The following is a 25,647-nucleotide window of genomic DNA, read 5'->3' on the forward strand; positions in this document are numbered from 1 at the left end:
CTGTAGAGTATATTTTGCTTTGCAGTTTTCCTGTCTTGCCTGAGCCACTGTGTACCAACCTGCAGGATGTTAATGTGCTCTCTGACACGTTTTATGAACACCTCATCTCACACGTATACACTAAATTAAGAGACCTTTTTTTTTTTTTTATAGTAGACACTGGACATCCTTCCTCTTTAAAATAGCTAACTTTCTGCTAAATGTCATCATAAAATGTTGCCAGACTCTAACAGGTATAGCACAGACAAGGTCTTCTGTCTAGAATCTAGAGTGCTAAAATCAAGCTATGAAGTTGCTTTTCTGGCTGCAAACATTGATATTGATAGAGAGCTATAAATAGATCCGAGCCAGTTATACTGCAGTCATTGCACAGGTAACTATAGTAACACGTCAGAGATTGGATGAAGAGCTTTGGCGTAGAGTTTAACTCCTTGAACATCAAATAGTGCAGCAAAGCATAAACAATGTCATACTAAACCTCTGTTAGTTTAAACTTTTTGTTATTGTATATAGTCCTCAAAATCAAAGAACACATCTATATACAATAAATAGTTTGACCCTTTAGGGATACGTTCACAATAGCCTGCACACTAAAATAGTTTTGATGCTGTCTAAAATGTGAACACAGATTTCATATACTTAGATGACACGGCAGTGAGTTGACTCTTTATATTTTTAGACAATTGTCCTTAAAGAAGAACTCTGGCTCTTAGACTGGTCCCTCCAGTCTCCTGGCATCCTCACATTCAATATAGAGTGCATTGGATCCTTGGACCGCTGCAGTGGAGGGGGAGCGAGGCTGGTAGGACCGGTCTAAGAGAAAGCTGACTCCAAGTATCAGGTGAGTATACCTCTTTTATTCTGGCACCAATACAAAATGACCACTTAACTCTTGTAGTGCTGGGATAGCCCCACTGCAAGGGTTGATAAAAGTTTTGCACGGAGTTGTTCTTTAAGTTGACCATTATCTTAAAGTGTAACTTCACTTTTGTTTAAAACTAAAAAAGGGACAGGGCTCTGTAGGGTCTCACCAACACCAGAGCTCTGTAGGGTCTCACCAGGGCCTTGTGGGGTCTAACCAGGACTAGTGAGACCCCACAGATCCTTGGTTAAACCAGGGCTCTGAGGGGTCTCACCAGGGCTCTGTGAGGTCTCACTAGTCCTGGTTAAACCCCACAGAGCCCTGGTGAGACCCTACAAAGCCATGTTTTAACTAGGGCTCTGTAGGGTCTCACCAGGGCTATGTGGGATCTAACCAGCTTGGTTAAACCCCACAGAGCCCTGGTGAGATCCCAAAGAGCCCTGGTGAGATACCCCAGGGCTCTATATGGTCTCACCTGGGCTTTGTAGGGTCTCACCAGGGCTCTGTGGGGTTTAGCCAGGGCTGGCGAGACCCTAAAGTGCCCTGTTGAGACCCCATAGAGGCCTGGTTAAACCAGGGCTTCGTACGGTCTCGCCAGCCTTGTGAGACCCCTCAGAGCCCTGGTGAGACTAGGGCTCTGTGGGGTCTCACCAGCCTGGTTAGACCCCTGGTGAGACCCCAAAGAGCAGTGGTGGGACCCCACAGGGCCCTGGTTAAACCAGGGCTCTGTAGGGTCTCACCAGGGCTATGTGGGGGTCTCACCAGCCTGGTTAGACCCCTTACCAGGGTAGCAGGGCTCTGTGTGGTCTCAACAGGGCGCTGTGGGGTCTAACCAGCCTTGTTAGACCCACAGAGCCCTGGTGAGACCCCACAGAGCCCTGGTCTCACCAGGGCGCTGTGGGGTCTCACCATGGCTTTGTGGGGACTCACCAAGGCTCTCTGGGGACTCGCCAGGGCTCTGAGGGGGTCTCACCAGGGTATCAGGGCTCTGTGGGGTCTAACTAGGGCGATGTGGGGTCTCACCATGGCTTTGTGGGGACTCACCAAGGCTCTCTGGGGACTCGCCAGGGCTCTGAGGGGGTCTCACCAGGGTAGCAGGGCTCTGTGGGGGTCTAACCAGCCTTGTTAGACCCCACAGACAGCTGGTGAGACCCCACAGCGCCCTGGTGAGACCAGGGCTCTGTGGGGGTCTAACCAGCCTTGTTAGACCCCACAGACAGCTGGTGAGACCCCACAGCGCCCTGGTGAGACCAGGGCTCTGTGGGGGTCTAACCAGCCTTGTTAGACCCCACAGACAGCTGGTGAGACCCCACAGCGCCCTGGTGAGACCAGGGCTCTGTGGGGGTCTAACCAGCCTTGTTAGACCCCACAGAGCCCTGGTTAAACCAGGGCTCTCTAGGGTCTCCACAGGGCTCTCTAGAGTCTCCACAGGGTTCTCACCATTGCTGTAGCCTGTGAAGGCTGCCTCTCACCAGGACTGTACAGGGAGCATCTCGCTGGCGGGAGCATGCAGGAACAGCCGTTGCTGACTGCGTTTCCGTCCATCTGCCCCTGACGATCCGCCCTCCTAGCCAGATTGGGATCCTCGCGCGGTGGATGGGAGGGGTGAGGTCTCTTCCAATTGGCTGGTGGGCGGAGCTCCAGAAGACCACCGGCCAAATGGACGGACCGAGGAAACGGATGAGCTCTCAGCCCTGTCGCTGTCAAACTGAGTCTCAGTTTGACAGCGACAGGGCTGAGAGCTCATAACGTTACCTGGCTGCGAGGTAATGTGACGGCAGAGCAAAAAAAAAAATTTAATTGGAGCCTGCAAAGTATTGCAGCTGTGATCAGTGTATCTCCGGTGCAATTCCCAGGCTCCTGCTGACTATTCCTCCAGCCCTGGAATGGGGTACCATTCATTCTTAACATTAAACTGATGAGCTGTAAAGGGTCCCGTCGCTTATGGACCATTCTGTGTACCATAGTTTGCCGCTGTTTCACAAGTGCAATTGTAATGATTAATATGTTTGGTATCTATGTAGAGGACACTACATTATCTTTTATATTTTGTTTAAAAAAAGTTAGTAATATATTGTAGTTTTTTCCACTAAAATTAACTTTAGCATATTGTTACTGAAAATGTGGGTTCAATAAACCATTGCACTAATATTTTGTGACATGATGTTAATTTAAAAAATATAACTACCACTATTTTATTCTCCAGAGTCTCTGATTTTAGAATATAACTAATTTTGGGAGGTTTTAAGTGCCTAAAATAAAAATGTTAAAGTGTGGGGAAAAAACTAAACACTGGAAGCAAAATGGTTAATTTAAAATGAAAGAAAACACTAGAGGAATGAGAGAGTAGAAAGAGTGATGTAGATGAAGGGAAATTAAGAAATGGAAAAAATAAGTACAATATGGTATCAGTCTGCATTGTCTGCTCAAAAACCTGGGTCTGGTCATTAAATGGGTTCAGAATGTATCATTGGTACAGGTTTATATAGTTTTAACATGTTATGCAAAACATTATAGAGTACATTTTATCATTTACAGCTGCAATTTATTTTTCTTTTAAGTACAAGCGTATACAAGTTTAAAAACCTATTTTTCAATTTTCGGTTTTCAATAAGAATATATCCAGGACACTTAGTCCAGGACACTTAGCTTTCAAAGCAGAGCATAGATGGGGTTTAATAATAAAGCAAAGTACTGCGTTTTTTTCATCTGCAGACATCAAATCCATATATGAAAATGCTTTTGAGACATGGAAAGTCAAGATTAATTTGTCTTCTAGCAATTGGCGGGGAGGGTGACTCTCCATTGAGTTACTCTGCTGCTTTATATAGTGTGGCACCCTTCTGCTCAGGTCTGTTCACATCAGAGTCTTTTTCAGGGTATTCACAGCATAGTAGCAAAACAGGCTAATGAAATCCTGTAGTAGTAGTAGCCTCGAGTTCCTGACCTGCTGGTTGAATATCGTATTTATTACTTAAATCATTGTATACACAAATTTAAAAAGTTTCTATTATTTATACTGTTATCTATAATATATGCAATATTTCATGTTTATCAGGTTGAAAGAAAATAAATACTTTTACAAAGTACTTTGTTATAAACATACAAAGAAAATGTATGCAAATTATTATATATTCCCTTTCAAAGTTGGTTATCTCCTTCTACAGTCACCCAAGCATCCACACATATCCCAGGGCCAGATTTCTTAGGAAGACACCAGACAATAGGTCTTAAAGCATTATCTAATGGAAATATTTCATGAATTTGCTTTCATTCAACGTCATGCGAACATTTATTCATCATGTGTAATTGGAAATGCTGTGCTATAAACGGAGAATATCGATTTCAGAAATAAAACCTGCTGGGGTTTTCACTACATGTAACTATTTAAACTATTAACTATTTAAATACTGATGTAGATATATAAAACATAACAATTAAGCTAATGGAAAAAGAAGATTATGAACAATATCAAGTTCTAAACAATATGCTTTATATGAAATGTTCCCATTATTCATTGAAAAGGTGTCCAGCAGTCACCCAATGCATTCAGTAAGATAAATTTTCTCAGCCATTGAAATTGTTGCTTACCAGCAACTAAACAATCCCATATTTCCTGTAAGAATTATTAATTGTGAGACCAGTGTGGTTTGGCTCACATCCAGCACGCTCTGGTAATTTTCCTCTGGCTCTGATTCCTCTTGGGATGAGTGTATATTGTTCTTTTAACATCACTATATTGTGAGGGGAATCACTTCCATGTATATCTCATACTTTAAATTAGGTACTCCGCTGATTGCCATGAAAGTTAAAGTTTACAGGAAATCTTATTGTGTGAGGTTTCAACTTTTCTGATCTGTCAGAGAGTTCATAACACAGCAGAAGAGCTAGGGTAATTTTTTTATTGAATATATGTATAATATATAAACCCATATTTTCTATTTCAATATTCTTATTGTAATAATTCCATAATTACTGTCCCATAATGAAGCGCAAATACAGCATCAGTAGGAAGGACAATACAAACATGGAGTCAAAAATGACACAAAATGCATTATGTATGGTAACGCTAGTACAAGTACAGTCCACACCGTACCATTATGGTCAAGCGACAGGCATGTGAAGCCCATGAGGAACCCCAGGCTTATGAACCAAGGACAACTGGAAATGTCCATAAAGAAAATATAAAAGGAGAAAAAGAAACAGAAGGAAAGATGCCAGAATGAGAGCAGGAGCAGAGAAAAGAGAAAGAGAGGGAAAGAAAAGAGGGAAAAGGTAAAAACTAAAAGGAGAGAAGAAGAAAGCCAAGGAGGACAAAACAGGGCAATGAACCCACAATTTTATCTGAAACAACATAATACTCACCAACAGGGCAGCCTTCAGAAATTTCGGGGCCCCTTACATGGCTTTAGGCCGGGCCCCTAGGTCGTCGCCCCCGCCAACCCCCCCCCTGCACCGCTGAGCCAGTCACACTGTTATTATTATACATTTATATAGCTCGTATATATACCGCAATGCTGTACAGAGAACACTGAGCCAGTCAAATCATTCCCTGTGCAGAGGAGCTTACACTCTAATGCAGAATGGCACCGTTTGTAGGGGGACTACAAATCCCAGCAATACATTTATACAGCAATGCAGAACAGTATATGAATTGGACTCTGGGCTTAGTTGCGGGCCGGACTCTGAGCTTAGTTGCGCGCCGGACTCTGGGCTTAGTTGCGCGCCAGACTCTGGGCTTAGTTGCGCGCCAGACTCTGGGCTTAGTTGCGCGCCAGACTCTGGGCTTAGTTGCGCGCCAGACTCTGGGCTTAGTTGCGCGCCAGACTCTGGGCTTAGTTGCGCGCCAGACTCTGGGCTTAGTTGCGCGCCAGACTCTGGGCTTAGTTGCGCGCCAGACTCTGGGCTTAGTTGCGCGCCAGACTCTGGGCTTAGTTGCGCGCCAGACTCTGGGCTTAGTTGCGCGCCAGACTCTGGGCTTAGTTGCGCGCCAGACTCTGGGCTTAGTTGCGCGCCATCTGAGACTCTATATGGCGGGCTCTACAGGGGTCCCAGGTGGGATAGTTGGAGCTGCATCTCCCTTCCAGCTCCTCTTACCTGCTCCTGCTGCCTGGCCTCCTCTGCCGAAGTGACATGATCCCCCGCTACCTCCGGGCACTCGTCTGCGTCGCTGTCAGATTAGTATAGTGATGGTGAATGTTTTTGAATCCGAGTGTCCAAACTGCGACGCAAAATCAATATATTTATTTCAAAGTGCCAACTCTGAAAATAACTTTAGTATTGCGTTGCAGTTCGGGCGCTCGGGTTTAAAAAATGTTCAGCATCATCACCGCCTCAGACAAAATAGGGAAACACACACATTCAAATATTTATACACTCATTAACCATTTGCTGCCAGGAGCAATTTCTTACATTTGCACACACATGATAAAATATGAATTTTTGGGTAGAAAACAGCTTCGGACCCCCAAACAATTATATATTTTCTGAAAGCAGAGGCCCCGTAGAATAAAAAGATGCTGGTTTATGTTGCACGGTATTTGCGCAAATGTTTATCAAACCATTTTTAGGATAAAATACACTAAAATGAAACTTAGTGTACAGAATCAGAATATAATGGCAAATTTTTTGGTACAATATAAAAGACGGGGTCATGCCGGGCAAATAGATACTAAACATGTCAAGCATCCATGAAACCGCCAAAAACTACAATAACCAAAATTTCCCATAAGCGACGCTTTAAATGCTTTTACGGCTCATCAGTTTAGTGCTATCAGTGATTGATGGGCCGAGAATTATTGCTCTCACTCCGACGCTCGCGACGATACATAACATGTGTGGCGTAATTTTTGTTTTTGCATGTAGGCGCATCTGACCCGGGTTTGTGTGGTATGTGCGTGCACGTGGGGAAAGGGGAAACTTAAAAAAAATATTTTTTTGCATTTTACATTTTTTTAATGTTACTTTAATTTTTACCTTTTTTTTACACTCTGCTTTATTGCTATCACATTGCAGGCCAAAAAGCCCCTTATGTAATACCGTGTTTCCCCGAAAATAAGACCTACCCCGAAAATAAGACCTAGTGCTAACTTCAGGGATTTCTGTAATATAAGACCTACCCCGAAAATAAGACCTAGTTCAGCAGTAGGGGGCGCACATGTATTGCTGCATCCAAGTAGCCAGCAGGGGGTCTGAGTGTAAAAATCAATGAAATGTGCAGCTTGTCTCCTGTCTGCATGTACGTTCTAATAACAATGTCACGATCGCAAAGCTCCCTCCCTCTCGCTGGCCCGTCTGCCTGCCGGTCCACCCGTCTGCATGTACGGTCTAAAAACAAGTCAAGTTCATAAAAAACTTTCTGGCCGCAGCTCCCTCCCTCCCTCCGGCCCGTCTGCAAGCCGTTCCGACTGACTGCCTCCCGACTGCCTCGGCTTTTAGGATGCCTGGACGGCATTAGAGAGCTCCAGACAGCTGCAGCCAGGTACCGTACTGTGACACAGTAATAAGACCTAGTCTGTTTTTTGGGGGGGAAAAATTATTAGACAGTGTCTTATTTTTCGGGGAAACACGGTAGCACATATGTGACAGGTCCTCACCACTTGCAGTGCGTCCCGGCCCGATTCCGGCCGGAACGCATAGCATCACATTGCGGCCGTCTCAATTTTTGCCGGATAGGAGGGGGAGTGGCGGGCCATTGAAGTGAATGGTGCCATAGCCACGCCCTCCGGCCACAATGCGATAGCCCACACGGGATCGCAGGGCACATTGTGCCTGCGTCCCGATGCGGTCAAAATAGTGCTTGCAGCATTTTGACCGCACAACACCGGAACGCACTGCAGGCAGAATGTGCCCTGCGATCCTGTGCAGGCGTTCAAATTGCGGCCGGAGGGCAGCATCCCTGGGCTTCAGTGGAGAATCGGTGTGCTCTGCACTCTGGCTGATGCAGGCATACTAATCGATCTCTGCCTGTTAGCAGAGGCACCATGAGGGAGTGATCAGTATGATCTGCATCAGCAAGACATGCAGATCATGCTGATTCCCCACTTGATGACCAGGGAATGATTTTCATTCAATATATTGCCTGTTCGGCAATATATTAAATGATATGTGGGCGCTTGCCAGCTTTAAAGATGGCCGCCGCTACTCGCGGTGGCCATCTTTAAAAACAAATGTACAGCGGAGAGACCCCCCTGGGGACACCGGAGGAGGCATCCCAGGTGAGGGTCTGGAGCGTGCGGGCCCTGGCCTCCTCCGGTGCTGCGGGGGGCCCGGCCACATCCTGGTCTGTCACTTGAATGGCCGATACTCATGTAAGATGCCCAGGCCGTACCCCCCTGACGGCGGCCCTGCTCACCAAAGTAATTGGCATCCATCATAGTTTATTCTTTATTTTTTTTTAAAACAGACTTTGCTTTTAATTTTTGATTTAACTGAGCAAACTGCTCCAGCTGACTGCATTTTGAAAGGTGCCTTCTCCATACTGAATGTTTTAGCTCTAAATTATAATTTTCTTAAACTCATCATGCCAAAGCACTTTACATAAGATCAGGGGTAGCCATCCCATCCCATCATGCCCCTTCCTCTGAAAGCAAGCCTGTGGCTGTCAGTCTAGCAATGCCTAATGGGATTTGTAGTTTCAACACACCTGAAGGGCTGAAGTTTGCATGCACCTGACATAGATGTTCGATCAGGGCTCATAGAAGGCCATTTCAGAATAGTCAAAAGTAGACATGTGCGATTCGTTCCGAATCGAAATTCGGACAAATTTTCGGAGATTCTGATGCATCCGAATTACAGCTAACATGAATGCAAACGAATCCGAATTCCCGAAATTCGTTAGCGGTAGCCCGGTCGAAATTTCGTTTATTGGACAAAAATTTCGTTAGCAGCAAAGTGACATTAGAAAAAAGCATTTTTTTTTTTTACAGTCTGCAGAAGATGAAAAAAAAAAAGTGTGAGGTTCCCCCCCAATTCATACCAGACCCTTTAGGTCTGGTAGGAATGTTAGGAGGGACCCTCCCACAAGTTAAAACAAAAAAGTGAGGGGGGCGCTCCAAAAATTGAGTCTTTGTTTTTATTTCAATTAAAGGATTTTATCTAAAAGTCTGGACTTTTTAATAACTACCGTATATACTCGAGTATAAGCCGTCCCGAATATAAGCCGAGGTACCTAATTTTACCAAAAAAAACTGGGAAAAAGTATTGGCCCGAATATAAGCCGAGGGTGGGAAATGAGGCAGCTAATGGTAGATAGATACCAATAAAATTACATTAATATTTATTTAAAAGAAAAATAACCTAGCTCTGTAAGTGGAAAAGGGGGTACAGGGCTACATATCATGTACTACGGATCATTTAACCCATTCATATTAGCAGAGGATAATTGTAAATCTATTGTTCAGTGCATTCTATATGTAATATATAGTACATGTACATATAGAGTGCCTGCAACAATACATTTACAATGATCCTCTGCTAACATGAATGGGTTAAATGATCCATAGTACAGGGCTACATACAGATCATTTAATACATTCATGTTAGTATCATTGTAAATGTATTGTCTGCCCTGTATTAGCAGTATATACTCCATATAGAGTATATACTGCTAATACAGGGCAGACAATACATAATTGGTTACTGTAATAAATCGCCCCAAATCTCCCCTCACTTACTGTGATTCACTGTGCCGGAGCAGGGACGAGTCAGCGGCGCGCTGGTCCAGTGGGAGGAGCTCCAGGTGGGGTCCTAATTTAGCTGACTAGAGGTGCCTGCTGCTAACGAAATTTCGTCCAATAAACGAAATTTCGACTGGACTACCGCTAACGAATTTCGTCCGAATCCGAACCCCGAAACGAATTCAATTGCGGACCCGAATCCGAAAAAGGACTACGGCTAACGAATTTTGTTTGAATCCCGCAACAAATTCAATTGCGGAACCGAATCCGAAAAACGAAATATGCAAAATCTGTATCAAAACTAAACTAAACTAAACTATTTTTTTGCTGGTGCACATGTCTAGTCAAAAGTTCTATTTTTTGCCATTCTTGGGTGGTTTTCACTGTGTGTTTTGGGCCATGCTGTTGGAGGACTTATGACCTGTGACTGAGACAGAGCTTTCTGATACTGGGCATTACATTTCTATGTTTCACAGTAGGTATGGTGTTGTTCTATTTGAAGTCTTAGGGGTCTATTCACAAAGCTGCCGAAGGATCTGGCCGTAGCTTTGGCCGATCCTTCGGCAAGCTTCGGCCCCAGGACCCCTTCGGTTCAGGAGAACCGAGGGGGTGCTGTACGGGCTATTCACAATAGCCCGTACAGCTCCCGATCACGGCCGAGCAGCTCAGTCGAGCGCTGAGCCGTGCTGAAAGCCGAAGCTGACAGCCTGCTTCTGACAGCTGGGCGGATAGAGCACAGCAGTGCATTTGAGGTTAATGGCACCACAGCCACGCCCCCTGCCGGCAGTACGATTGCCCGCACTAGAACTCGTGGCAAAACAAAGCCTGCGTTCCGGTCCAGATCGATCTGAAAAAATAATACAGCATTTTTCCAGATCGCTCTGGACTGGAATGCAGGCTTTGTTTTGCTACGCATTCTGGTCATTGACTTCAATGCACTGCCATGCCCCCTCCCGGCCCCTGAACGCAGGAAGGGGTACCGGGATGCGATACAGTGCGTTCCAGCAGCTGACCACTCTGGAACGCACGGTTTATGGTGTGAAACGGCCCTTAGACAACTCTATCCTTTGTTTTCTCTGGTCTTTACAGGATAGTGACTACTTTTCTACTTTTAAATGGACTGACTGATTACAAGATAGAAGATGTGTGATACAGAGAACAGTTAAAAATATCACTGATCTAATTATTTAAAATCTTTTCCAGGGGTACTAACAAATCTGTCAAGTTCATTTTAGAATATCTTTGTAGAATAAGCAATAATTTATCACACTTTCTTTGCTTTACTCTATTACATATATGAGTGACCCCGCTCTTTATCAAGCTCTCTATCAAAACCCTGTCACCAACATTTACAATTTGCAGGTACAAGGACAGAAAAATCAAGTATTTTAAACACTGCTTACTTGCAGTGGTTTTCCTTTCCATAAAATATATTTTTATGTAGCTGTCAGCAGCGGAGCAAACAGGAATACTATAGAGTGTCACTTGATTGACAGCTTTGAGTCTTTTGAAGCTGCTGACATCACATCCAAGATGGCAGCACCCAGCAGTAGTCTCAGGGCTTTTTGATATCTACATAGTATTTGAGGTTGAAAAAAACCATTAGTCCATCAAGTCCAACCAAAAGGGAAGCTTTTATAGTTAAAGTTAAATTAAGGGCAAAAGTCGCCCCCCCCCACTTAATCCGATCTTCTTCTTTCCTGTAGTTTTTAGCTGTCCCTCCAGCGCTGGTGCGGATTTCCAATCTAGCACTGACTCCTCTGTCCTCCTCTTCTCTGATGTCCCACGATGTTTGTGTGGGTGCACGCTGCTCCATCTACTTAGCTTGTGTCTCTCCTCGTCTCCCGGCCAAACATCTGAACTGCGCATGCGCCCGCCCTAAGATCCTTTGCAGCCGCCCGATACATTTTTAGATGTTCGGACGGGAGCGCACGGCGCAGACACAGGTAAGTGAAAAAGTTGTTTTTTTTTATCGTTTTGCATATATCTAATGCTTGCTAGCACTTTTATATTTGTATATACAGTATACTAGATTTAAAATTATGAATTTAGTGGTCCATGAGGTCCGAAAGGTTGGCGACCGCTGCTCTAGCATGTAGTGCTGTGGTGCTCTGATGTGCAGTAACGTAAGGTCCATTGTCAGTTGCTATGTCTTAAAGTAGCTATACCTCGCCCAATGAAAGTATTAAGACTGTTTTGAGAATTGGTTGCCACAATCAAGCAGGAATCAGTTGTTCTTGGTCATTATTTCTTTCTAGGGTTACTGTGGTAATGATAACATATGATGTTATCACTACCACAGTAAAAAGAATAAAAAGATAAGCAGTAAAGAGATGAGCAGTTTTTAAAATTTATATTGCATTTTGGTTAGGTTTTTTTTTTTAGTTGGACAGTTGCTGCCCTGTGTCACGCCTTTGCCAGGGATCAATCCAGGGACCTTCTAGAGCAACCGTAGGGTTCTGATTTGGTCCTGACCTCTGTTCCGTAAAGGTGGCCATACACTTTACAACCATTGCAAGACCTTAGTCTTGCAATGGTTGTAAAGTACGATCTGCCCATCTTGGACAGGCAGATCGTACTTGCGATCATCGCAAGCCCGCCCCCTGAGGGGTGGGCTTCCGATGACCGCAATGCTTACGATCATGCTAAAAACCAGCCAAAAATCGTACGATTCTTGGCTGGTGTTCTAGAATGCTCCTTAGACAAAAGACGTGCGACCGTACAGTAAAAACGGTTGCACGCCTTCCATACACTTTGCGATTATCGTACGATTGTGGGATTTCCCACGATTATCGTGCGATAATCGAACAGTGTATGGGCACCTTTTCACTGTATGGGGCTCTGACCCCACCCACTGGTCAGCTGCTGGAAATTACCTAACCAGACACCTATAAATACTGTCCTCCCCTTCCTGTTTTTGCCCAAGTATAGGTTTTGCCTTGTGCGTACCTGGGTGTGCCTGTCTTCTGTGTTATTGGATTTCTGGATTCCAATCTTCTGCTTGTTCCTCACCTGCCTTTGGATTGCCCTCTTGTACCGTATTGTTGTTGACCCGGCTTGGACTTTGACACTGCTTCTCCTGCATTTCCCTTTGTACCTATTGCCTATGGTTTGTTGCTGACCCAGCCTGGATTTTGGTGCTGAGTTGTTATTTCCTTTTGGTACTGCGCTATTCTACTTACTGGTACTGACCCTGACTGACACCATACTGTGAGCAGCTCTCTTTCTATTGTTACATTATTACTGACCCTGGTTGCCTGCACTTCCCTCACTAGGTCCCTATATTTTCGGCTACAAGATTCCTGTCATTCCACCTGATACTGGGATAACAAGACTACCGGTCAGGAAATTGGAGTGACGGGTGGGAACTCTTGGCAGGCCTGACACCCTGTCCCTACACATGGTTTTCCAGCTCATATGGAAGCACATAAGAGTGTTACATAAGAAACCATAGTTCGGCCCCTTTCATATGGGCATTGCAATCAGATCCGCCTGTCAGTTTTTCAAGCGGACCTCATCGGAAGCAGAATCTTAGTCAATTGGTAGCCGAATCTAAATAGACATCCTGTTACCCCTGACACTGGCCAGGTCCAGAAAAACAAACGGAACAGTGTTCGGTTTTGCCAGACCTGATCGTGCCGGATCAGGGGGTAATGTGATGTAAACGGACACATGTCCCCTACTCCCCATAAACCAACATGGGTCTGGAAATGTCATTTTTTGGGGGGAAAAAAAAACTGGACAGACATGGATGTCAGAACAGTGACATCCATTCTCGGCAGCAAGGGATCTGTGCAATCTCCTCCTGATCAAAATATGTGAAAGGGGCCTTAAAGTGTATTTCCACTTTTGCGTCAAATTTGAGAAAACATCCCCTATATGTTTGTGTTCCCATTCACATGGAATACCTAAAAGTATATTTTTTTAAAATTTTACCTTTCTATTTGTTTGTTTGGAGCAGGCCTTTGGGCAGACTGATAACTATTCTGAACAATTTCAAAGTTAAAGTGGAGAGACAAAGTGGGGACAGACCTGAGGTTCCCCTCATTACCATACAATGCACCAACCAAGCCCTGAGAGCTTCAAAGGAGAACTATGGGGTTAGGGCTTTTCCCCATAGTTCTCCTTAGGGTAATGGGAGGACACAAACTAGCGTCCTCCCGTCACCCTAAGCTCAGTATACCGCGAGCTACAGCTCGCGGTATACTGAGACACCGCAGCAGAAGCGGATCCCGACAATTATGTCTGGATCCGCCCAACTGCGTGAGTGACAGCTGGCTTTGCCTATTTAGAGGCAGAGCCAGCTGTACCTGCCCCGTCCGTTCCGCCAGTCAGCGCTGGAGGATTGGAGCGGGTAAGGGGGGAATCCAGCCACTCTCCTGTCACGGCAGAGAGCTGTGACAGGATCGAGAAGTGAGAGTACGCGGGTATGTGTTCGCTCACTTCCCGATCTACTGAGCCGACCTGTGACAGTCTCATTGTCACAGGTCGGCTAGAACTATGAGGTGAGTGAAAAGCACTCGCCTCATAGGTCTCCTTTAACCATTTGTTAGGACAGACAATGTTCAATTCTATTTTACAACTGACAGTGAGAATGAGATCTGCCAGCACATTTCTGACGGGATTTAATATGCTGCAAATGTGAAAATACACTTTAAACTCTGGCAGGAGCACTGTAGGATTTTTACCAACTTGCATGTGCTGAAACTTGGTTTGGAGTAGTGTTACCTGGCAACCTTTGAACGATGGGCATGGTGTAGCAGTGCTGGCTTCAATAGGTAAACCTTTTGGTTGCTTTTAGCTTGTTAGCATCAGGAAGTAAATAAGGGGCTCAACTGTGTAATTTTCAATTTTAAAAGGCCTCACAAACTGATTGGCTAGGATGGCTATTGTAGATAGAAGTAAGAGAAAAATCAGCTCTGCTAAAAAACAAAGCATGTGGCACCTTTTGAATGATGAGTTAAAGAATTGTAGGGCTGCAACTAATGATTATTTTCATAATCAATTAGTTAGCCAATTATTTTTTCGATTAAATCGGATAAAGAAAGCATTTAAATGTTTAATTATTTCATAATTATTTAGTTCATTATTAATTTAAAAAATAGTTAATAAATAAATGAATAAGTACTATTAGTTATTTTTTAAATAATTATTTCATGGACATATCATATTAATTCTTTCTGCACAGCTGCTCATCCCTGACATACGAGCATGGGAGAGGACATTGCTAGACACACTGCATGCAAAGCTCCATTCACCGCCACTTTCCTTTGCTGTGTGCAGCTCCGTATGCAGTGTGTCACAGGCTTCACTGGCTTTAGGGCCGGTTCACACCGTCTCCAGTGCGTTCCGGCACGGTTAGTGACCAGAACGCACTGGATTCCACAGCGGAAGTATCCTTGTGTTCTGGGCAGGAGGGGAACGTGCCGGTGTCTTTCAAGACGATGGCACCACGGACACACAAACCCACCCGCAGTGTGATTGTCCGCAACAGAATGCATGGCACAGCAATGCCCACAAAAAATTGTGAATGACTGCCACACTCCCTCCTGCCCCAGAACTCAGGGAGGCTTCCACTATGCGATCCAGTGCGTTCTGGCCACTAACCGTGCCGGAACACTCTGGAGATTATATACCACTGACTTCACTCACTGCACGAACACACATGGTACACATACAACACAAATTACACATACTGTACACATGCAACACATAATATGCACACATTACACATACAGCACACACAGCACACATACAACACATTGTGCACACATAGTATACATACAACACATAGTACACATGTATGTTGTAACGCAGTGCACACGTAGTACACATAAAACATATTTTACACACATAGTACACATACAGCACATAGTACACACTACTTACACTGGTTGTACATCTCTATTCACGTCCACTATGAGCAGCCCAGAGAGGATGAGGAAGTTGAGACATAGGGGAGGTCACCGAATGGTCAGTCTGCGCTCACCGGGACTCCGGGTGATGCTGGGAGGAGCAGGCGGCTGAGGCATGGGGAATGCCGCAGGTCCCAAATGGGAACAATCACCGAGCGCTCACCAGGACTTCGGGTGATGCCAGGATGGCCCTATTCATCCCCTCAGTCTACTATGAGCAGCTCGGGGAGAAGGAGAGGAGGAGCTGTGGGTCCTTGGGCAGTGTCCGTCACAATAGTCAGGTTGTGCTCACAAGCATGCGAGTGAGGCAGGTAGGGGGAGGGAGTGAGGGTGCAATGTGACCAATTAATCATTGTTGATAACCATTATTATTATCCATTATTATCGACTTTATCGATTAGTTGTTTCAGTCCTAAAGAATTGTATTTTCCAATAAGAAAGCACTCATGGCATATAATGGGATGAGTTATAAGTGAGAGTTTAAACTGGATGCCTCCAGTGCTCTGAGCTTCCCCTATAGAAGGTATTGTTCAATGCAATATTTTTCACAAGCAGATTTGTTGCAAAAATAGTGTGATGTAATAGCATAATTTCTTGATGAATCTATTAAAATGTTAAACTGTCAGGAATTAAAAAATGGATGTAGAAAGTGAGTGGCATCCATGAGTGAGGTAGGCAGCAGGTAGAACTCTGAAATAAAGTTTTCTAACACTCTTTCAGTGTTTGTAATTGACAGAGGAGGATAGTTTTTTCCTCAACCAAATCTATTATATTAGGCAGACTGCACTATCATTTTATTCCTTAAGTACAAATGGTAGCCTTTCATATATATCTTTCATAAAAGATAATGTATGGATGAAACCTATCAAATGTTAAATAAAGAATGAATGCAATGGACCTGCTAATAAATCAATGCATTGTATTGTTAATTTTTTATATTTGTGCATGCTAACCTCAAATGCTTATACTACTCACTCTGTGTCCTGTTAGGAGGGTGGAGAACTTGTGGTGGAAGGTCTTCTGAATATATCTTGGGGTCTACGGCGCCCAATAAGACTACAGGTGCAAGATGTCAATGAGAGAATATGTTTTAGCTCTTCAGAGGCCTGGAGCAGGGAGTCACAAGGAAAACACAGGTAAACATTTAAAATTAATTAATATGATTACCAACACATTCCTGAAATTCACAGCAAAAAATATAAGCAACCTTTAACTCTGTCAACAATTTCCATCAGGCCCACTTTACTATCAGTGTTTGACTGAGGTTCCAGCTGGCAGCATATGGCTGTAAATATGGTCTGATGGACCTGTCTGTGGGGAGAGAATTGACAGTGTTTACCCAAACATATCATTCCTCATTATTATTTTCTTCTATCTCCCGCTGGGAAGCTTTTCCCCACCGTACAAAGTTGTTCCTTTTTCCAACCCCTATTTCACTGCTATATCCTGTATTAACATTCGGATCAGAGGAAGGATCCATCATGACACAAGCATTCAACTCTCCTAAAAGTGTGGATTGCTGAAGAGACTGACAGAGGTTGTAGAGCTGAAACAAAGCAAAGGTAGAAGATGTGGGCTGCCAGAAAGGTGAATACAACAACTTCCCAATTGGGTCACTTGACCCAATCCAAAACTAAGACAAAAAAGGTTTGGAAGCAGTTTGCTTTCAGTATGAACTCAGAGTGCCAACTCTACTATTTTAACAGGTTTCATACCTTTTTAATGTTAAAATAATTGGTGGGTGTGCTGCTCTGAAAATTGGGATGAACTTGATTTTATATCATATATTTATACATATATATATATTCACTGACTATCACTTTAGTATGCTTATAATGATTGCAAACACTTATCTAAATTTTTGATTACATGCTGGTTTGTTAACACGTATTTGACTCACCCTATTGGTGACCCCGAGCGCTGCACACCCATGTCTGTATTATTGGATGGATCCCTCTCTCAGCTGCGCTGTTATGGAGATTACAGGAAATGTAAATACATTTTTGAATGTCATTGGAGCAGGGGCTGTAAGCACTGCTATAGCCTGGACACTGGAAGCATTCTTTCCAAATAAACAGATGTCTTTTACCCTATATTATAAATTCAGCCCTAGCAGACTCCGCAATAACCTGTTGTTAGGAAATGTTGCATGTTGCAGTGTTTTTTTGGGGGGGGAGGGGGGGAAATATATAACCATTATTTTCACAAATCAAGAAACACAGATGGTGAGAATTTGGTATTTTCTTCTAGTAATTGATACATGTATAATAATATGATGGGTGAATTCCATGTCTGCAAAGTAAAAATAGATCAATAATAATAGATGAAGTCTATTATTCTTGGTAAGACACTGCAGTACATTGAACCAAGATAAGATGGACCGTGGTATTTCAGATGTGTCTATAAAACCTCCAGTTAATGTGATTAGGAAGTTACTCAATAACTGGGATAACTACAAGGACTATAAGTATCTGAACTCCTTCACAAAAGCCTTATGCTCCCCTTTTAACAGAGAAAAGAACGCAACAGTACAGTCTATAACCATTTGGAAGTGTGTTTTTATTGGTCAAAGATTTATTTTTTTTTATAATTTTTTCATTGAATGTGTTTTGCTGTGGTTGTGTATCTGAAAAAATGCTTTAGTGGCTGTAAAGTCAAAAATAGATTGGTTGTTTGTTCATAGGTTTCTGCCTCATATGATGTAGGCACTTTAACCCAAACCCTGGTACTAAATGATGCACAAGTAACAAATTAATTAAGAGAAGCATAACAAAATACAATGAAGGGAATTTATCAAAACTGGAGCAGACAAAATCTGGAGCAGCTGTGCATGGCAACCAATCAGCCTCTCTTTCATTTTCAAATCTTAACTGACGAGAGAAGCTGACTGTTTGCCATGCATGGCTGCTCCAGATTTTGTCTGCTCCAGTTTTGATAAATTCCCCACAATGTCTAGAGAGGTAGTCCAGAAAGTCAATATGGCAAGTTAAGAAAATGAAGTCCATTGGTACAGGGCTCTCTGGGGGGGAGGGCAGGTGTAATGAGGCAACGGGTTTGGGTAGTGTTTGTCTGGTGTGCAGCTTCTAGTTAGTACGGACCGGGGTGTCCGACTTGTGTGAGCGAAGGAACAAAAAGGCAGAGGAAGAACGGGATAATGATGTTAATTCAATATTGTACATGGATATTTGTGTGGTCGATATCGTTTTCCGGATGGCGTTGGTATAAATCGGGATGAGGGGAGAAAAAGATGGTGCAAGTGAATCTCAAGCAATAAATAGGACAAAGTGTGAACATGTAGAGACTCACCAAGAGGTTCTTAAAGATGTGATGTTATCGACGAGGAAAGTCTTACGCTGTTTCCGATGCTGGAGATGATGTTTGACGGATTCCTTTCGAACGATATTGGTCTGATGGTCACAGGAGGATTTTAGGGTTTGAATAGCGAGTGTCAAGGTCTTCCTGTAAGAGGTTTGATTCCACTTGAGAAGGTGCAGCTGAGAGTAGAAATCTTCGACTGTGAAGGGTTCAACTTGTTTCATCGTTTGTTGGTATGTCCATTTGAGGTTTGTGTGCAGCAGTCGGTCGTGCTTATAGCCGATTGTGGTCTGCTCGTGGGTTTTGCTGATGAGCGGAAGCCTGGCACCAACTTGGAGTGCTGATGGTACTAGGACGAGGGGTGGAGCAGGACCCGATCCTCGGGAGTCCTGTCAGCAGGTAGGACAGGGACGTCAGACCCAAATGGTACGCAGGCTGTGTGTGGGGAGAGGAGTGAGTCAGCCCACGGTGCAGGAAATGTTTGTGGCAGAGGTTTGAGGAGGTTGAAACAGTGGTGTCAGCGTGGCTGTGGACTATGTGACAGATCGCTGCCGGTGTTCCCCGTCTGGGGAAGTGGCAGCAGAGCTGAGGAATGTCCACCACTCACGAGCAGGGAGTCTGCCTGCGATACGGGGGAGGTGGTTGTGAGCAGTGCTGGATGGAGAAAAATGACAGCAGTGTGGAAAAAATTATATAAATTGTAGGAAAACAACAAGTGTGAACAGTGTGTGTGTCTGCTTTTAATGGCAACGCATTTCACAGAGTATATCTTCTTTATCAAACCAGTCCAGAAAGTTAATATGTAGCAAAATGAGTCCAATGCTGGTAGACATGTGCACCGGCAAAAAAATTGTTTTGTTTCGTCTTGATTCAGATTTTGCGTTATTTCATTTTTCGGGATTCGGGTCCGAAATTGAACTCGTTTCGAGATTCGGAAAAATTAATTAGCGGTAGTCCGGTCGAAGTTTCGTTTTCGTTTCGTTCATTCGTTGCAGCAAAGTGACATTGGGGGAAAACAATTGTTATTTTTTTTTAGTCTGCAGAAGAGGAAAAAAAAAAGTGTGAGGTTCCCCTCCATTCACTAAAGGGTTAAATAAAATAGTTATTAAAAAGTCCAGGCTTTTGCAAAGCAGAGCTAAATGTAGAAAACAAATTACCGGCCGGCGCCCGGAATTCCATGTTCTGGGCATGGGTGTGCCACCCCTCTGCTCAGTGCCGCCCCGAGGCCGGGCTTCGGTGGCCTTGCCGGGAATCCGGCCCTGATAGCATCACTGTGTTTACCCTTAATCATTCTTCCAGTGACTTCTGACCAGCTGATCATTGTTCATATTTGTTGCACTGCCAGTAAAATCTCTTAAGAATGGCTTTTACAATTATGTGTAATATCACATGGCAAGACAGCAGCTAAATATTACATTAGTCTATAAAAATAAAAAAAATAAAAAAGTATTTTGAGTAAAACCTTACACAAAACACATTTAGGGTTATGCTTGACTGGATAAAATAAAAATCGCATTGGGTGCAAGCTTCCCTTCCAACTCATGCTAAAACAGAGCATAAGTACCCTTCTCTTCTCTGCTACTGACTACCACTATGACAAAATCTCACCCCTGTTCTGCCCTGACCTGGCTACTTCTGTCTACAACAGCTCGCTCTCATCCTCCCTAGACACCTTGGCTCCCCTCACTACATGCAGACTTTGACCACGTCAACTACAACCGTGGCAAACTAAAGAAATCAGACATCTAAAAAGACATAGCCATGCTCTGGAACGACTGTGGCGGAAAACTAGGTCTCTGCAAGACTTTACCCTGTATAAAGCTGCCCTCCTAAAATATCCTTCCTCCGTGCTGCCAAACATGCTAAAGGTGCCCATACACCTTACAATTTATCTGCAGATTTTCTGTGGTCAGATGGAAAAAGTGCAACAGATTGGCCCAGGCGGAGATTACTCCATCCACACAGTTAAGTGTAGATGGAGGAATCTGTTGCACGTTTTCCATATGACCACAGAAAATCTGCAGATAAATTGTAAGGTGTATGGCCAGCTTTATTTTGTAACTCTCAATAACACACCCTCATCCAGACCATGTCAACTCTTTTCTACTTAACTCTCTACTATGTCCGCCACCGCCCACTAACTCACTCACTGCCCAGGACATTGCTATTCATTTAAAAAACAAAATATATACAATTCGGGATCAGATCACCACTGTCTAATCAACTTCCCCTATTAATGTACCAGACCCACCATCACACTTGTTACTTTCCTCTTTTGACCCAGTCACCACAGAGGAGGTTACAAAGCTTTTCTCTGACACCCACCTCACCACTTACCCACTGGACCCAGTTCCTTCACCACTACTTCGGTCACCCTCTTACTCTATCCTACACTCTCTTACTCATATTTTTTATCTTTCACTCTGTACTGGCATCTGTCCCTCCCTTCTAAAGCATGCGCTAGTCACCCCAATACGCCAAAAACCCTCACTGGACCCTACCAACCTTAACAAACTTCTAGAACGCCTTATCTACAGCCGTCTGAGCCTCCACCTCGCTGATAACAACCTTCTCGACCCCTTACAGTCCAAACTCACTAATGACTTACTAACAGCTAAAAACAATGGCCACTACTCCTTACTCTTGCTATTGGACCTTTCTGCTGCTTTTGACACTGTTGACCACCTGCTCCTCCTCAAAAAAAACTCCACTCGCTTGGCCTACAAGACTCTGCTCTCTCATGGTTCTCCTCCTACCTATTTAAGCGCTCCTTTAGTGTCACCTACAAATCTAACTCCTCCCCTCCTCTTTCTCTTTCTGCTGGGGTCCCCCAAAGGCTCTGTCCTTGGACCCCTCCTTATCTACACTTCCTCCCTTGGTCAGTTAATAACCTCACATAGCTTCCAATACCGTCTCTATGCTGATGACACTCAAATCTATCTTTCTACTCCACAACTCACCCCCTCAGTGTCCTTGCGTGTCACTAACTGACATATCGGTCTGGATGTCACAAAAACTCAACCTTTCAAAAACTGAGCTCATGATATTTCCTCCCGCCTGTGCACCTTCCTCCAACTTTTACTTTGAGATTGATAACAGAACTATCCAACCATCCCCTCATGCCAAGGTGCTAGGTGTCATCCTTGACTCGGACCTCACCTTTCTTCCCCACAATCAATCACTATCCAAATCCAGCCGCCTTCACCTTCGCAACATCACCAAAATACGCCCCTTCATCACCAATAGTACTCATCCACTCACTTGTTATCTCTCGTCTTGACTATTTGCAACTCCCTCTTCATTGGCTTACCTCTACACAGGCAATCCCCCCTTCAGTCTATCATGAATGCTGCTGCTAGACTCATTCACCGAACCAACCGCTCAGTTTTTGCAACATCCCTCTGCCAATCCTTGCACTGGCTTCCAATTGCCTAAAAGGATAACATTCTAAATATTAACAATGACTTACAAAGCCATCCACAACTCTGCCCCTGGCTATATCTCAAACCTTGTCTCAAAGTATCACCCTAACCGTCCCCTCCGCTCTTCAAAAGACCTTCTGCTTTACAGCTCCCTCATAAACTCCTCCGATGCTCACCTCCTCTGATGCTATCTCCCACTCTGACTGCCTTTAGGCGATCCCTTAAGACACATCTCTTCAGGGAAGCCTATCCCCACCTCAACCTAACCGCTCAACCATCACGCTCTCAAACAATTCATCCCCACACAACTACCTCCTCATGTATCACTTGCCCCTCCCTTTTAGATTGTAAGCCCTCGGGGGCAGGGCCCTCCTTACCATCTTTTCTTGAATTGTATTGTGATTGGAATGTCTTACTTATATTGTAAAGCGCTGCGCAAACTATATAAATCCTGTATTATAATAATAATTATAATAACAATAATACCCAGTAAAAATTTGGCTGATTACCCAGATGACCTATGTATATTTGTTTCCACAGAAAGAAAAAAAATACTGCACAGCTATTCAATTGTTCTATTTAAACTATTCTTGTTTTGCTACTAAGAAATGAGCCGCGTAATGGATTTTATTTTAAATATAAGATAGTTATGTAATTCACTTTTAGACTTGTTTTATCAAACACAAAACAGTTCCAGATTTTAATTCAACTTTATTTCACAGTTAAAGTTTTAGAATAATGTATTTATAGATGGACATATGCAAACCTAGTTATGACTCTATATTCCACAAAAATGGAGCCAATTATTTCTTAAATTATCTTGGGGGCCTATTGACCCTTGACCTTATTAGAGAAGTTGACATTGTTTAATTGGTGCGCTTTCTGTTTTTCTATATAATGAGTGTAAATTGAATTATTTAACTATTTCCATAATAGATTGCCTTGAGTTCATCCATTTCATAACTGTAGCCTCAAGAGCTAGGAAAAGCACCTCCCAATATTCTAGGATAATGAGGCAGCTGATCTTCATTAGGGAATCCAGATAAACTGCAAGTATCCTAATAATTCAGAAATAAATAACAACATTATTTTCCACAAAGATTAGTGATAACAGAGCAACTACTGAGCAAGTGCATAAATTCAGCTTGTAGATTGCAAAACTGATGGCAACTTAACAACAAGCTCTTGCATCCATACTGATTTTAGTACTGCTCCAACAACACAGTTCCAGCTCTGGCGATTAAAAAAACCAATGAACTATTTTCTGACATCTTTAAAAACATGTCTACTTAAGATGAAGAACAGTGGAAGGTGGTTCTAGCACATGAGATAGTGTTAACTGTGCAACTTTAGTTTGAAGTAGGGCTGTTAATGCCCAGGGCTATGCAAAGCTTGTTCTAAGGTTAGATTTAACAATATGCCCATTGTGTTGAACAATCATGGGCTTGACTAAACAACCAGGATAAGTGATAATTCAGTAGATTGGATTGGTAAACAGCATCTAGATAACTGTAATTTAGCTAAAGCTATTCTAGGCTTATGTTCTTTCATTATAAAAAGAGGGACTAGCTCAGTAGAGTTTCACAGAATCTTGTAGCACAAAAAAAAGGGTACAGTTTATAGGGGTTATAAAAGCCTCACAGAATGTATTGTTTGGATTAGAAAAAGTGTTACCGAGATCACCTAGAGAGGAGGGGGGCCTGCATAATTTTATCTCTAGCTCTTTAGTATGCTTGACAGCCTCTGGACACCAGGCTTACCCATCCAGTGTATAACTATTTAGGAGGATACAGAAGAAAATCTCGCATTCTGATTTGCCTATACAGAAGCCCTAAAAAGCTGCCCATTTCCATAGTTATGTAAAGTGTTTGTTGCAGCTGACCCTGAGGATCAGCTGAAAACAGAAGTATGTTGTCAAACCATACAGTTATGCTTCATTTCTTATCTGTTCATACTATAAGCAATATTTTAGAGTACAGGGTTGTCTGATACATTTCAAAGCCCAACAAAAGTACCATTTGATTATTTTTGACCATCAGTCATCATCAATTACTAATTTTAGAAAACATAAAAGTATGTTTTCTTTGTTTAATTTCGAAAAAGCTTATATCAAAAACCAACAAAATGTTAACCCTCTTTCTGCAGCTACCACAGCTCAGGAAATTATTATATACAACCCCCTACAAAATTCCAACTTTATACTATAAGCTGCCCCAGATTTACTGTATATGCACATACTAAAAGCAAAGCTCAACCTACAGAACAACATGGCCATGTGTCAAGACAAACTAAAAAAATTATCTATTTATCAGTCTGTATAAATGTGCCAGCTGTTTCCTAAATTCTATACATTTGCTTTCAATTCTTTACTTTCAGCATAGCATTACCTGTTGCAGAACAGCAGAGCAATAAAGAAGAAAAAAACAACAATTCTTCTGGTAGAAGTAAGTAATCTCCTTTTGTATGTTTTATTTATTGCACTCCGTTACAACCTATGGCAGTGGCAATGTATTTGAAGCAAGCAAGGGTCCACTGGAGGATCCACCAGTCAGTGAAAAAATACCTGTGAAGAAAACTAATGAAGACAGCACATCTACAGACTATAAAGCTGCAATATAATAAATTTTTGTTCTTAGGTTTAGGTACACTGGAGAGCTGTTAGCTATTAGTCCTGTGATTAAAGCTCTTCTTTGTTTTTTGTTTTTTTCTTAGTTCCATTGTTAGCTGTACCAACTTAAAAGAACATTAAATGATAATAAATGCAAAAGGTTTTTAGCCAAATGCTTACAATGGATGCTGCTCCTGGATGTTTAAAAAGCATTGACCTGATATCCTGTTTTATGGTGGCTCCTCTTCCTCTCAAGGTCCTATTGTGCGTGCTAGTAAGTTGCGTGTGTGTCTCCACAAACTTAGAAGCACAGCAAGGCAAACCACTCCCTTTGCTCCCTGCTCCCCTCCTCCCTCTTCCCTCCTCAAAGCTAGTAGATCGAGAGCTGCTAGAGACTGTGCTGTCCCTTGTGATCTTGTACTGGACAGGAAGTTTAGGGAAGAGGAGCTAAGAGAGTTGGAGTCAGCTGTTTAGATACGTGATGACTGTAAGTTCTTGGGCAAACATTTAAAGAAATACTTTGCTAGGCAATGTATATATATTTAACTTGGATTCATTATTGAAAAAAAAAATTTGAGAGTTTAATATTACTGTAGGAAAAGTAGATTTTAGGTGAACAATTGTCAAGACAACTTTTTCTAAAGGCAAATTAACTAGCAAATAAACATGGACTGTGGTTTAGTGGAGAAACTGTTAAAGAAGAACTCTGGGCAAACATTTCTTAACCATGGCAGTGGGGCTACAGGTGCTAAAATAAACGTTATACCCACCCAATCCACGGAGCCAGTTGGCTCTTAGACCGGTCTCTTCCAGTCTCTCTCCCCCTCTGTTGCAGCAGCCTAAGGTC

The 25,647-nt window shown here is 43.1% G+C and overlaps 1 protein-coding gene across 1 annotated transcript in view; it reads left to right on the top strand.

Annotated features, from left to right (window-relative positions):
* The window catches only part of RASSF4 (Ras association domain family member 4), a 233,340-nt gene that overhangs the window by 168,690 nt on the left and 39,003 nt on the right, over positions 1-25,647 (top strand). Inside the window, exons 4-6 of the mRNA XM_018564102.1 lie at positions 16,446-16,591; positions 18,420-18,427; positions 24,574-24,636. Of these exons, the coding sequence (XP_018419604.1) occupies positions 16,446-16,591; positions 18,420-18,427; positions 24,574-24,636 (217 nt within the window). The remainder of the gene's footprint in view (positions 1-16,445; positions 16,592-18,419; positions 18,428-24,573; positions 24,637-25,647) is intronic.

This window comes from Nanorana parkeri, unplaced genomic scaffold (assembly GCF_000935625.1).
Source record: "Nanorana parkeri isolate BGI_ZX_2015 unplaced genomic scaffold, ASM93562v1 scaffold725, whole genome shotgun sequence".
Taxonomy (NCBI): Eukaryota; Metazoa; Chordata; class Amphibia; order Anura; family Dicroglossidae; genus Nanorana; species Nanorana parkeri.